This window comes from Strongylocentrotus purpuratus, unplaced genomic scaffold (assembly GCF_000002235.5).
Source record: "Strongylocentrotus purpuratus isolate Spur 01 unplaced genomic scaffold, Spur_5.0 spur5_scaffold_5, whole genome shotgun sequence".
Taxonomy (NCBI): Eukaryota; Metazoa; Echinodermata; class Echinoidea; order Camarodonta; family Strongylocentrotidae; genus Strongylocentrotus; species Strongylocentrotus purpuratus.
This window is the reverse complement of record NW_022145611.1, coordinates 29,905,679-29,919,223: the sequence shown is the minus strand read 5'-3', so window position 1 is coordinate 29,919,223 and position 13,545 is coordinate 29,905,679. Positions and strand designations below refer to the sequence as shown.

The following is a 13,545-nucleotide window of genomic DNA, read 5'->3' as shown; positions in this document are numbered from 1 at the left end:
TATGCTCCCCTTCCCTTCCCCTTCCCCTCTCCCTGCCGTCAGGAGAGAATCTATCTTTTCGTTATCACTAATTTTCTGGATTGGCCATTTAATTAATGAAATTCGCATTCTTCTTTTCTTCCAAATTAGTACTACCTTCTGACCTGCCCATCGCCACTGAAACTGAAATTCCGACTGCCCAAACCCGAGAGATCCAGCCATGCCAGTCGAACCCCTGTCAGAATGATGGCACATGTGTAGATAATGACGAACTATTTATTTGTCTTTGTCCAACCTTCTTCGTTGGACCTGCATGCGCCACGGATATTCGAGGTAAGAAGCGATCTTCCTTTTTTTTTTTCTTCTTTTTTTTTTTTGGGGGGGGGGGGGGGGCAATTTGCTTATATAAATCTGATGTAGATCTCGGATTAGGTTAAAAGGAATATTGAATTGCAATTTTAGAACCGGCCTTTATCCAATCCTCATGTTGATAATCTTCTTGTTCTGCCTGTGAAAAAATATATTTACTTCAATTCTATACTTGAATTTTCTATTAACATAAACAGATAAGATAAGATGAAATCACTTCTAATCTGCTGAATAATGATTGTGTCGACAAATTAATGGGTGAATTCTTTTTGCCAACTTGACATTATATGAATACAATTTGAAAATATGTATGGATGGTGCCTTCTTTTATATTATCTTTATCAATGGTAATGAAACTTTGGAGAAGAAAAAAAATCTGTTTATGATTTTCATCTTCCAGATTGTTCGTTCGGAGGTCAATCATTCAAAGACGGAGACATTCGAAACGAGGGGTGTGGAGAATGGTAAGTTATACACTCAGCAAACAGAAAGAAAAAAGTATTTATAACAAGGATTTTGCTTTATATTTGCCATTTTAATCAGACCTTCTAATGTGTAATGTAGGAATTAATTCCTTGGAATGCTATAGAGCGCCGCAATGGCAGCACAGCTAAAGCCGGGGTAATAATCTCCAAGTTTGGAAGCGCTTAGTGATTCTAATAAGCGCTATATAAAAACTGAGTATTATTATTATTATCATTAATGTGTCCACCAAAACGTGGAAGTTCGAAAATTGATCGTCATTGATTTTGGTAGAGTATTTATTTTCCTTTATTTTTTATTTACATTTTATCATATTTTATTGATAGAATATGACCGTTTTGAACAATAAATAGTTTCCACTTTCGTTTTCGCCCCATTTTTTTGCTGAGACATCATGCATGCTCTGGCCCATCTTATTTTCTTAATTAAAATCAGTGTATTGAACAAGGGGGAGAACAGTCTTTATACATGTTGTTCTGTAGTCAAACAAAGAAGGCTATTTTATTCGAGAGATTATATTTAATTTCATATAATAATAATTGCTAATAATAATTATATGTCTTGTTTACCCAGGGTAGCCTCATCAGTATTCATACTGTTCTCACTGAGGGCCCTGTAATCATATTTAGTTTCAGTTCTATATAACTTTTGCTATCTATTTTGCTTCTTTTCAATAACCATAAAGCGCCTGGACATAGAAAACCAACAGTTGTTTCTAATTGCTTAAAATATGTATGTATCGTATCAGTATTCTTGTATCATGACTGACGCATACATTCAAATTGTTTCCACAGTGTGTGTGACAACTCGGAATGGGAGTGTACTACCAATGTGTGTGGTAAGTTTACTCATTCTTCTCCGTCCCTTTCTTTTTAATAAAAAATGATGAAATGTGAAAGTTATGGCTGAATTATATCAAGTAACAAAAAGCGAAGTAAGATTTACCCGTCATTATACATCTACAGTAAAATAGTCCATATCATTTATTTGGAGATGATTTCTGTCTCTTTACATTACATCGATATAATCCTTTAATATGATTGATAAAAAACGTTTTATGTAGTATATATTTGACATTCAAAGATAAATGAGAGTACATCACACAGAACTCTTTCACTTTTCTTATACATTTATTTACATATTCCTTGACTACTGTAACATCTGGTATGTTTCAACATGCAAGGCAAAAGACACTTCACAATACCAACGCGCTTATCGTTTGGTGTTATCATTTTTCCTTGTATTACCCTTTAACTCTTAGAATGTTACGCAGATGGAAATGTATACAATAACGAGGATACTTGGTATGAAGACTGCAATACATGGTAGGTGAATTATTTTCTAAATGAGATCATTACCATATATATTCTATCAGTTGCTAACTTGCTATCTATAAAAGAATTGAATAAAGAGGGAAAATAAAATAAATAGAGAATTCTGCTTTTAATTTTTTTTTTTATTATAAGCGCTTTTCATTAGACCTAATTTCATTAACTTGACCGAAGCAGCTAAAGAATACCTCCAATGCTTTAGGGTGTAAAATCATGTTTCTATCCGTATATGTTGGCTAAAGATCTGATTGTAATTCCTTTCTTTTAACATGTTATATATATTTTTTTAATTTCGTTTTCTAGTTCCTGCCAAGATGGTATTACTTTGTGTACAACCATTGATTGCAGTAAGTATGACGTCATTGTAATTCTTAAATGCGCATAATAGTGAAAATACGAAATACATTTCAAATATGATCACTCCTTGCCTAAGATGTAACGTAATGTAGTTTACGTGTTCACACTTAACAGAATATCTTGGTATGCATTGAGGTTATATTTTTTTCATCTGAGTTTATTTTAATGCATTTGATTTTATAGTAACAAAGGTTTGCAAGACTTCATCGACTTAATTTACATCCTGATGCAATGCCTAAAATAGACGGTTTAATGTTAAATTTTGTTTATGTTCTCATTTGGTCACCACAAAGGTAAATTTTCTCTTTGTTCAGTAATTTAAATCCCTCGTATTTCTTTGCAATCGTTTTTTTTTTTATATGCCTTCGGTAACGTGAATGACATAAAAGGTAATCCTTTCTGTAACTCATGTCAATATTTGTTCGTTGTTCCTATTTCTTACTTATGATGCAGGTTCAGTTTGTCTTCATGATGGTCAGCTTTATGATGTCGGTAGACAACGAAATGACAGATGTTCTACATGGTATGATTATTATTTATATTACTCTCTCTCTCTCTCTCTCTCTCTTCTGACCAACGCTATATTTTGTTTAATTAGAAACAGAAGTGATTTATTTATCATAACACATATTGTTTTAATATCTATTTTTTCATTAAAAAAACGAGCAGGGAATACACTAGAAATTATCAAACATGCACAGACGTTACAATTCACTAAAATAGTATCCAAACAGTATACATCTCAAGTATTCCATTTACTCTTTTCTGTGCTAAATATCAAATATTTAGAAGTACGTTCCGATTACAAACATTTAGTTTATTATTCATTTCTGTTCATCTCTAATCTCATCCCATCTCTCATATACGTATATATATATACATATTTGATTTTCAGTCTTTGTCAGTTCGGTCGCTGGTACTGCGCTCAACTCGATGACTGTGGTGAGTTTGTCACTTATGAATAGAGCATAATAGTAGCAGATAGCTGCTATGCTAAATGTATTTTCAAAGATATGCATTTGAGCGTATTATACTCTTGAAGTACTTTTAAGTCGGTTAAAGTTGCGTCGTCCTCGCAATGTCTGAATTTGGAGTTTCACCCCAGTCCACGGTGCTACATGCTAGGCCTTGTACTCAAGATACTTCCTTAGTATAGCTTTTGTTTCGAACGATGTAGACCTAATACTTCACTCATTGTGAGCATGCTACACTAATCTTGTAACTGAATGAATAACCACAGTCAAGTGACTTGTGTCTAATGAAATGCTCCTATTTAAGGTTTATAAGTACTTTCTTTATGACATGATACTTAGCCGAAGGCATTATTTTATCAAACACGAAAGAATAATAACCTATCCATTAAACTATCCTGAAAGGAGCAAATATGAATTGTGGGTTATAATAAAATGCTTTAAACTAATGATGGCCCACTTTTCCACCACTATTTCTGAACAGTTGACAACACTTGTATGTATGGTAGTACGCCCTACGAGGAAGGAACCATTCGCCCACAGCACTGCAACCTCTGGTAAGGAGATTGTTCCGTATGGTTTCCCTGTATTATTGAAATGAATTTTCAATTTCTGCAAAGTTATTAAAGACAGAATTGGATACAATTAGACTAGGATATATGGAGAAGGCTAACTGAACAGAAAAATATATAAATGCGCCTCATAATAGATGATAATAATAATATTTCAAAAAACCAAATAATTGCAGCTGAATATAATTCTATCATTAACGTTCTTTAATTTAGTAAAGAGTATGGCAATCAATTATTCATTGTCAAGTTGAATTTTATTCTTTTTAAAATCTTGCATTGACTTATTTATATATTCCCCAGTACTTGTCAGCAGAATGACTGGCAATGCACAACGAGCAGCTGTGGTAAATATGTTTACATCATTACTAAAAAAGGGTGAATTCTGCATCTTTTTTTATCAAAACAAAGTACAATGATTATTTGTAAAGTTTTAGGAGAAATTTAATGGGTTTTGAAGATGCATATTTTTAGGATTACGTATATAATTATGTCGAGAATTAGTTTAATGTTAGACAAGCAAATGATGCAATAATGATCGAATTAATCATTCATGGTCATGCTATTGAGTATAATTTTATCACATGGATATATCTGTATAAAGATTTTTTATTGTCTGGACCATAGGTCTAGACGATCGAAGATGTGTCTATGTAATAGTAAGCATTTAATGATTGAAGCCTATACATGTATAATGAAATCTACTTTATTCTCTCCCCCCCCCCCCCCATTTTCTTCCTCATTTTCTCCCTTTCTTTTCACCATCTGATCGGGTGTCCTTAGATATGTAGTAAGTAATTTTTTAATATTATCCTTGGCTAAATAGTATCTATATTTATGACTTGCGTCATGCAAATGACCACAAATTTTGTTTCTTCGCTCTCCCCCCACCCCACATACACATAGCAGTGTATGTGTGTGGGGGAGGGGTGCTGAGTTCAGGGGCGTTGCTAGACCACTCTAAATAGGGGGTATTGGACCAAATTTCCCGACAAAGAAATAACAGGTTGCCGGATATGCAAATTTGCAAGCATACATTTTTTAATTTTCTCCCAAAGAAAGAAAAAATACACAAAAAGTCAGCACTTTTTACATTTGCTGGCAGATACCCTGACATGTTCCACCAGAAAATGTGATGGCGGATGATGGAGTGTGACCCCACTCCCTCTAACAACGCCCCTGCCTGGGTTGAGCTATGGGAGGAAGAGGTTACTCAGGCCTCACTCTGGTCGAATATACCAGCCCACCACCATGACAACCATGCATTCAAAATAGCATAAGTCTGTATAAAACAGTAACGTTGACACATTAAGATAATCATGTGTAACTAGTATTAAAAAAAGGGAATAATTATGACGTAATTTTAATTTGTTTTCATATAATTATCAAGCCTGATCATCAATCATTACAGAACTCGTAGTGCTTCACGCATATGGTATTTTTGTTTAAATTGAATTGAAATTCATATTTATTTATTTTTCATATCGGTACAATAATATGGTAAACATAAAGATCCGTGCAGTAAATGATACAGTAAATATAAGAAGGCGAAAATCAAGGCTTGTGTTGAGAACGCCCATTACAAATCATGACAAGCATCAATCATATACAGTAGATGGAAAAAAAAACTGAGAAGAGAGTTAGGCATTGGATCGTAAGTTCATTTTAATTATATACAGGTTAGTATATAGATTGCGTTTATTATTTCGAGCCTTCTATACTAATCAGTGTCTACAATGACGCCATCGTAGACTAAAGATTACAGTGAATTAGAATATTAAGATAGACAGCATACATTTCTGTGTCTGATAATGATACGTTACATATGTTTATCTCTATTTCACTTATTCAGTCCTGTGGTTACTCAAGTCACCATTGAATTGGACAAAGCTATTCCAGCAGGAAAGGAGAGTGACTTTAAGGAGTAAGTTGAATTTAATTTAATTTAATTTAATTTATTTCCACATTAATTAAAAATACAGAAACACAGTTATATACAAAAGTAAAAGTATAAAACCTAATTAAACGCTAAATACGTGCAAATTAAGAAGATAAAAGGTCAAATCTCCCCTATACATAGACTGTACTCCTTGACAGTACTTCAGAATATTTAAAAGTATATTAAAACTGTTTAAAACTAATGTGATGTATTTTCTTCCCTGTATAGAATGGCTAACACTTATTAACATGCTCTTAAATAACGTTATGCCCAGCAATATGAAGTAAGCTGAAACATCCTCCAACTTTATACAACTTTGCTTTTGATGAATCTATTAGTCGAAGGTTCGATACCCAGCTAGCACATATCGACGGCCCTTTTGAATAATACTTTATATTGTTATTGTAGATTTCATTTCTTTCTTTATTTAATCACAGTAACTCGCGTCAGCCTACTAAACCGCTGCTTTAACAGTTTAAGAAATACAATGAATGTTTGATATGGTGGAGTGTAAGCTAGTAAGTTTCTTTCGGTAGTTCGCATAATATTGATACGAGTGTAATAAGACAATAAATTGATCCCTTCCTTAAATAAACACAACAATGTTTTTTTGTTTTTTTCTCATTCTAACAGTGCATTTCGGACAGGAATGGTCCAAACCTTCGTAATTGGCAACACACAGATTCAAAATATGGAAGTAAGTAAAACAAATATATATATATATAAAATAACATTTTAAAAAATTCTGTTTTTTGTTAATAATCCTCAATGGGGCCCGAATAATTAGTGTGATGTGAATATTAATGTAAGAATCATCATCTCGAATTGAAATGCCGGAATTTGAGTGGGTAATATGGGTTTGGTTATTGGTAGTTTATTATTTGAGTGTCGGTCAAAACAGAGACGGTTCTGTTCCGTTATTTTATACAGCATTTAATCATGTTAATGATTTAGGCGAAATTAATAGCATTGACCGTGTCAACCTCAAGTATGAAAATAGAACTCAGTTTTTTTTTCTTCAGAAAACATAATATGTCAGCGTTATTTTGATACATGCATTTATCAGTTAGATATAAATCTTCTACCCTTTTAATGAGAGAATGTAGATACTGTTATTGTTCTTTTTAATGAATAATACAATATGCTTTACATAGTTGTTCTGTTTCATTCATTTAACAGTTAAATATTCAGCACGGCATATTGTGGCGTGTTAAACTACCAATATTTTCCCCTCTCTATCTCAGATCCGCCCTTCTAATGGGAGCCGAACGTATCTCCAATTTAGTATTGTCAAGAATTCGTCGGAGGAAATCAGTGTTGATGTCATAACAGAAGCAATCCAAACCAAAGTGAGTTATTTATTTTTCAATTCCATGTCTATAGCGTACGTATTTGGAAATTGATTTCAAATATGGTATTAATATTCACAATCAAACTTCGGTTAAAATAAATTTGTTTCTTTTACTTCAAATATTTTCAGAACTAACAAAAAAAAACTTATACTTAATCATTATCAAATACGGGATATTCATAGATATAAAAAGAATAATAACAATGTGTAAACAACGCTCTTGATTGAGATTAACCTTGTCTTTATCCGTATGCTTTTATTCAGGTGGAGGGTGGAAACCTTGAGCTCGTGTTCGAGGGTCAAACATACCGTGCCATCTCGTCTACGTTCACGGAAATCGACATTGATATGACGACTGAGAAACCATCGGACGAGGGGAGAAATAACATGTCGGTGATCATTGGGGCCGTTGGAGGATCAATCGGCATCCTTGTCATTATCATGTGCATTATCGCCTTCGTAAGTATATTGATAACGTCCAAACATTGTTGAAATCAACAAATTTACGCTTTTCCATAGGGCCTGCCTACCGCTCATGTCTTAAACGAAGTGACTTACGAGTGAATCATTAAATAGTCTAGTTTTATATGTTTAAGAACAAATTATTCTTTGTTATATCTTATTCAGAAGACTGTGAAGTTTTAATAAGATACGACGATCATAATTCTGTGGAAACTAGAGGATTACATGTATGATATTTCATATAAAACTAGTTTTTACATAACTATGACCATCGTATCCTATTAAACTTAATTTTACAATATCATTTATTGTTCTAGCAAATCAAAAGAACTCGCGTTTCATTATTAAATCCGTGATTAAAAAAGACTCAAGGTTTATGTTTTTCCAATATATTGTTGTTTACAAAGCGATTTTTTAGTGGGTACGTTCGCTTAATCATTTCATAACAAAACACTGAATAGAATTAATGTTACATGTGTATCTATTTTGATCATATATCGATCTGTTCTTCTGTATCCAGAAGACTGACCTTTCATCAATCAGCAATGAAGCGGCTGACGAGTTTATATTTCAGCTGTTGCAGTTTTCCATTTTTACATTTTCATTTAAAATTCACATGAAGAGACACGCACCTAAAATAATAGCTCATGTTCTATCGTGTTCTTCACTTGGGACCAATATTTTTAATTTATTTAGAGTTGATGGATAATGTGTGATAACTACCCTCGTTCATGAAATTACAACTCTCTAGCATATTTTTCCATTTTTTCTTCATTCTAAACAGTTGTATTTTTACTCAAAGAGGAAAGGCGGCAAAGAAGGCAATGCCAACGTCCCACTACATCTACAGGTAACGAAGGAGATACGATATAGTTCATATTCACTCTATACTTAGCATATACATAATTATATTGCATCACTGCAAATTTACGGGACATTCTTAACAGATCGCCTGTATTAAAATAAAGAAACCGTTATTCATGAAATTTTGACCGTTTTGATACAAAATGTTAAACATGCATACAAGAATTAGTGATTGCACAGAGCCCATTACAAGGGAGGATTCATGATTCGAGTACCTCAATCATCTTAAATCGTTCTTGATTGATGCCCATGCACTGAAGACGTGCCATTGAGCATCTTGTTCATTTGACCAACTCATCTCTGAAACCTAGCACCTTTTTCATTTCTAAGAGCCTGATAAAACACAAGCGGTGAAATCACAAAGATGAAAGGGTGAAATACAACTTATTCATTTATTTTTCTTTGTATTTACATTTGTATCTTAATAGCGATTTGATGCGGTGACCCCGCCCGAATCACCCGTTAGTCGCAACGAGCGATCGCAAACAGTTCCAGCTCATTACCGCTTCAAGACGAACCCATACATATAAACCACAAGGGTGTCGAATCCAGAACCTAGAAGATTAAGTGTCATTCTTTGTACAGATTCGTGTAATGCTTCGTATGTCAACGTGCCTCAGTGAATGTAGGCCTACCATTTTCAATTACTTACATTAATCTATATAGGATTTATAGACCTCTGTAACAGATATAATGCAGTCTCTCGTAAAATATTTCAGTCCACGTGCGTGGTTTCGTTTGTTTATTTGACAATGATTGCTCCTATATATATCATCGTTCCAAATAGCTAATTACGAGCTTGAGTAAATTAAAGATATCTATTGAGCTAACTGGGATTATTTATAGGTCAACGTATAGTGAATTTATATATCAGTGCATTATGTGCATGCTAATGTTTTAATTTAGATTCTACCTCAAATTGTAAGAGTGAAAAAAAAGTAAATATTAAACCAATGAAATAAGAACTTGCCTTTATGTTCAATGATTGCATAATTATACTGCTGTTTTATAGTCTATTTATAATGTAAGTTACTTTCTTTTTTATCTTTATATTTTCGTATGTGAATTAAGTTGTAAATATATCCGCTCGTTAATAATTTTGTTTCCAGGAAAGATCTGAAATAACGTAAATGGCATCATTCACTACTGTAAGAGCTTTAATGTATTCTTTTTGGCTGTGAAGGTTATTTAATTTTTGGAGGAAAAAATTGTATTTTTATTTACTTTTCCTTAAATCATTTCAAAGTATACATGTTAAAATAATGTGTGGGATAAACCAGGAAGGTGAGACAAACACTCCCTGGATTAACTCAGGGGAGTTGCTATAACGAACGGCGGAGTAGGCCTGTGTGGTGTCGGGACAATTTTGGTAACATTTTCTGGAACTAATTAAACAAGCACATCACTTTTTCAAATTGGGGAACAGGTATTTAAAACAAGGGATCTAAAGGGATCTTAAAATATCTGCCGAAATAATTTTCTTCCTTGCAGATTTTCTTTCGGGGTGGGGGGTGTTGTCGCGCCCACCCACACCCCCTATATAGGGACATCCATACACGTAGAGATGTCTAATAAATCTGTTGATTGTAATTATTTTGAATCATATTTCTTACTGGACAGGACAATATTGTTACTTTGTAATTAACATAGGTTTCGGACATAAAGTATTCTGTAATTTAATGCTTTGCACATTTCTCAACATCTTGCTGGTCAAGGTGGTAATGTTATTGCTTTAACTACAGGATTATATGCTTTGTTGCCTAGTAAAATATGCAGATAAATTATGAAGAAAATATATATATATATATATATATATATATATATATATATACAGTGAGGAAAAGTCAAACGAAGCATGTCAAAATGGGTGCATCATATGTATGTAATTTTTAAGTTTATTTTAAAGGAACAATGCAATGCAAGGGAGACTGAAATGTGTTTGGAATTATATGTATTGAGATTAAATTCGTAGGAGTACCTTTGAGATGCTTTCATATATCATTTATTTCTTACTTTTGAACATTCAAATTACTTGGGAATCGGAAAGAGTTATCGTAACGTCCCCTGGTGGATTGTACTTGTATGGAGAAAATAGAGAACTCCTGTACTTGAAGCGTATTTATTGACGATTCAGATGAGTCCAGATGAAAATGCCTGGTCCAATAAGAGATATTTTCTAAATTGTTTTAGATTGAGAATTTCTTTTGAATCAAACCCAAATTTACAATAATTCATATTATCCAAACCAATTAAGTGCCTTTTATTTTCTGTCATTCAACCATCTATTGAGAACATTTCCTTTCCTAATCGCGTGTTAGCGACTCCCTTTTGACAATTAGGTTTTGTCAGAAATGAAAGCATTTTGCTAGAGGGAGATCACAATACAGAGAAGGAGAGAGAGAGAGAGAGAGAGAGAGTGAGGGAGGGAGAGAGAGAGAGAGAGGTGAGAGGAGAGAGCACAATATAATTTGAAATTAAAATGTAGTTCAAAATCTGGGGGTGTTTATTATACGGCCAGATTGAAAAGAACCTCACCTGTCAGTTTTACCAATCAATTAAAATACTGCGTTCTGATTGGTCCAAAGTGCGGGGCTAGCATTCTCTCTATGCGTTCGCAACACGCATACACATGCGCCGAAGATCTGTATTGCATTGCGCTTTGCACTGCACTTATTGTGCACTGTATTATGCACCGCGTATAATACGCGTATACAAATTCAATGTTAACGCGATTGCGACGCTGTGCATTATTTTGAATGCAAAAAAAAAAACCCACTGCCGGTTATCATTTAGCTGATAAACCAGACATATTTAGAGGTTGTCATGGATGTATCTTCATCTGACGCAGCTGCAGAGCCAGAAACTGAGGAAACTTTTGCAATGTTGAAACATAATAGGAGAAAACGAACGATCATCACCCCGGAGCAGTTGATGAAGCTAGAGGAGCTTTACAAACAGGAGCAATGGCCAGGCAGGGATAAGAAAGAAGAACTTGCTAGGGAAATCGAGATGTCGACACATTTTGTTAATATTTGGTTTCAGAACAAACGTTCGAGAGTCAAAAAGCTGGTACAGGAAGAAGAAGAAATGAAGGCAATGAAGAGCAGAGTACATGTAGAACAAGATTCTTCGCAGTGTGATAAGAAAGTTCTTCTAGCCCCCAAACCTGATTTAAGAAGCAATTTGTTCAGTCCTAACGTCAACAATGCGACAGTCGCAACACGTCTTCCTCCGCCGGTGATCTCGGCTCCCATTCAAAGCGTGATGCCATCTTTGGGAGGTTTGCCAGTCTTCACTATCAGCACTAAGAATGTGTCTAGCCCCGCTTTATCTGTTTTAACCAGTTTGCCTCAACTCACTGTTCCTCTTATTCCACAAAATACGATTTTTGCAACATTTCCACAGTCTGCTTGCCTGCAAAATAAAGACAAAGTTAATGCGAGTCCTTCAACAACTTTGCAAACTGCAACATCACTTGGGAAAGCTGATTCAGTTAGACCCTCAACTACAAACTTGAGGTCTCCTCATCCACCAAAGAGATTCAAGTCTACCACTCTGACAACACTTTCGTCAATTCCCTCATCATCATCCATGAATGACACTGTAAGTAGACTCTATATCTAGGCTAGATATGAGGACAAGCGCGTAGCCAGGATTTCATTTTAGGGGGGGGGCTGTAGTGAGCACGCGAAGCGTGCGAATCACTTAAAGAGCGCACGAAGCGCGCTCCCTAGGGGGGTGGGTGCAGGGAGGGGGGAGTTTTGAAAGAAGACGATTCGTTGTACCTTTCTCGACTCATAATTCTTGTCTGAATTCAGTCCCTCCCCTCTCTCGCGCGAAGCTTTGACGTTTCATTAAATTATTAGAGAAAGAAGACGATTCGTTGTCCGGGTTCGTTGTACCTCTCTCGACTCTTAATCCTTATCTGTATTGTAACAAATCAGTGTTGTAGTATTGGACGAAGGTTAAGCATTTTCTGTTGTACGAGCATGCGCTATAGCAATATGGTGCATCGTTGATTTAGCAATTACCAAACTGAAGGAAAATGAGCATAAATTACATATTTTGATCATGTTGGTGCAATTATCATGTTTCTTTTAGGGATATTACTTGTATAGTAGTGATCTAATCAGGAATAAGGGGTTATACTGAAGATTATATGTGAAGATTTTATGGGATTAGTAGAAATGTGGTGTTGAAGTGTTGTTTTACTAACGAGGACATAATTGTTCTTTTATACGTTTATGTATAGGGAAATTTTTAGGATGGTCAGGATTGTGTAATTAGGACTTTCCACTGCACTGTATCCGATACAGGCCAGCCTCACCGAGGCTGGCCTACTTGTAGTTGGCACTGGCCTTAGTCTTTACTTGAAGTCTTACTTCTAGTCCACACTTGTACTTGTTGAACGAGTTTACCCTGAATTGTTGGTTGGTTCGCATTAAAAGAATTCAACATGCAACTCATGATTGGTCTGATTTCTTAGAACAGTGAAACCGTAGTTAGACATTGAGATCGAGAATCAGTGACAGGAGTTGACAAAGCATGGTGATTGATTGATTGATTGCTTATGCTCGAAGGATGTTCAATTGACTGTTGCTGTGCACAACGATTGGGGTGACCGATTGCAGTCGAAGGATGCATGATTGTTAATACGCCCTGTGACGTGAGCAGTGAAAGAACTCCAGCCATCAAGCTACGGGCATATACTTTGTCCAAACGGACGGAGAGCGCCTGGCCGACACGGGGCATCCTGACAAATATTCCGTGTCAAGCCAAGGTGGCGAACCGTGTCCGCCACACATGGTGTCAGAAGTGGGATTGCTGATGGTGTGGAGTGGTCGAGCTGACGGAGCTGGGGGACGACGAC

At 35.1% G+C, this 13,545-nt stretch overlaps 2 protein-coding genes across 3 annotated transcripts in view; both read left to right on the top strand.

The window, feature by feature from the left end:
• Positions 1 to 10,488, top strand: part of LOC100891127 (fibropellin-1) — a 33,520-nt gene extending 23,032 nt beyond the window's left edge. For both annotated transcript variants that reach the window (XM_003723623.3, XM_011669300.2), the window contains 16 exons: positions 130 to 312; positions 749 to 812; positions 1,626 to 1,669; positions 2,093 to 2,156; positions 2,466 to 2,509; positions 2,973 to 3,042; positions 3,415 to 3,461; positions 3,975 to 4,047; positions 4,363 to 4,406; positions 4,843 to 4,849; positions 5,912 to 5,983; positions 6,632 to 6,695; positions 7,243 to 7,347; positions 7,614 to 7,808; positions 8,596 to 8,661; positions 9,104 to 10,488. In XM_003723623.3, coding sequence (XP_003723671.3) covers positions 130 to 312; positions 749 to 812; positions 1,626 to 1,669; positions 2,093 to 2,156; positions 2,466 to 2,509; positions 2,973 to 3,042; positions 3,415 to 3,461; positions 3,975 to 4,047; positions 4,363 to 4,406; positions 4,843 to 4,849; positions 5,912 to 5,983; positions 6,632 to 6,695; positions 7,243 to 7,347; positions 7,614 to 7,808; positions 8,596 to 8,661; positions 9,104 to 9,205 — 1,244 coding nt within the window. In that variant the 3' untranslated portion in view covers positions 9,206 to 10,488. The remainder of the gene's footprint in view (positions 1 to 129; positions 313 to 748; positions 813 to 1,625; positions 1,670 to 2,092; positions 2,157 to 2,465; positions 2,510 to 2,972; positions 3,043 to 3,414; positions 3,462 to 3,974; positions 4,048 to 4,362; positions 4,407 to 4,842; positions 4,850 to 5,911; positions 5,984 to 6,631; positions 6,696 to 7,242; positions 7,348 to 7,613; positions 7,809 to 8,595; positions 8,662 to 9,103) is intronic.
• Positions 10,489 to 11,458: 970 nt separating this feature from the next.
• Positions 11,459 to 13,063, top strand: LOC100894050 (homeobox protein Mix.1-like). Its single transcript, XM_030999163.1, has 2 exons — positions 11,459 to 12,278; positions 12,992 to 13,063. Exons 1-2 carry the CDS (start codon positions 11,499 to 11,501, stop codon positions 13,061 to 13,063), a joined length of 852 nt encoding a protein of 283 aa, XP_030855023.1. The 5' UTR covers positions 11,459 to 11,498.
• Positions 13,064 to 13,545: the final 482 nt, after the last annotated feature.

Excerpts from the sequence above, each read along its gene's own strand:
- LOC100894050 (XM_030999163.1), top strand. The coding sequence starts at position 11,499 with ATGGATGTATCTTCATCTGACGCAGCTGCAGAGCCAGAAACTGAGGAA. Across the intron at positions 12,279-12,991 it reads CATCATCCATGAATGACACT|GCCAGCCTCACCGAGGCTGG; the intron begins GTAAGTAGACTC and ends TATCCGATACAG.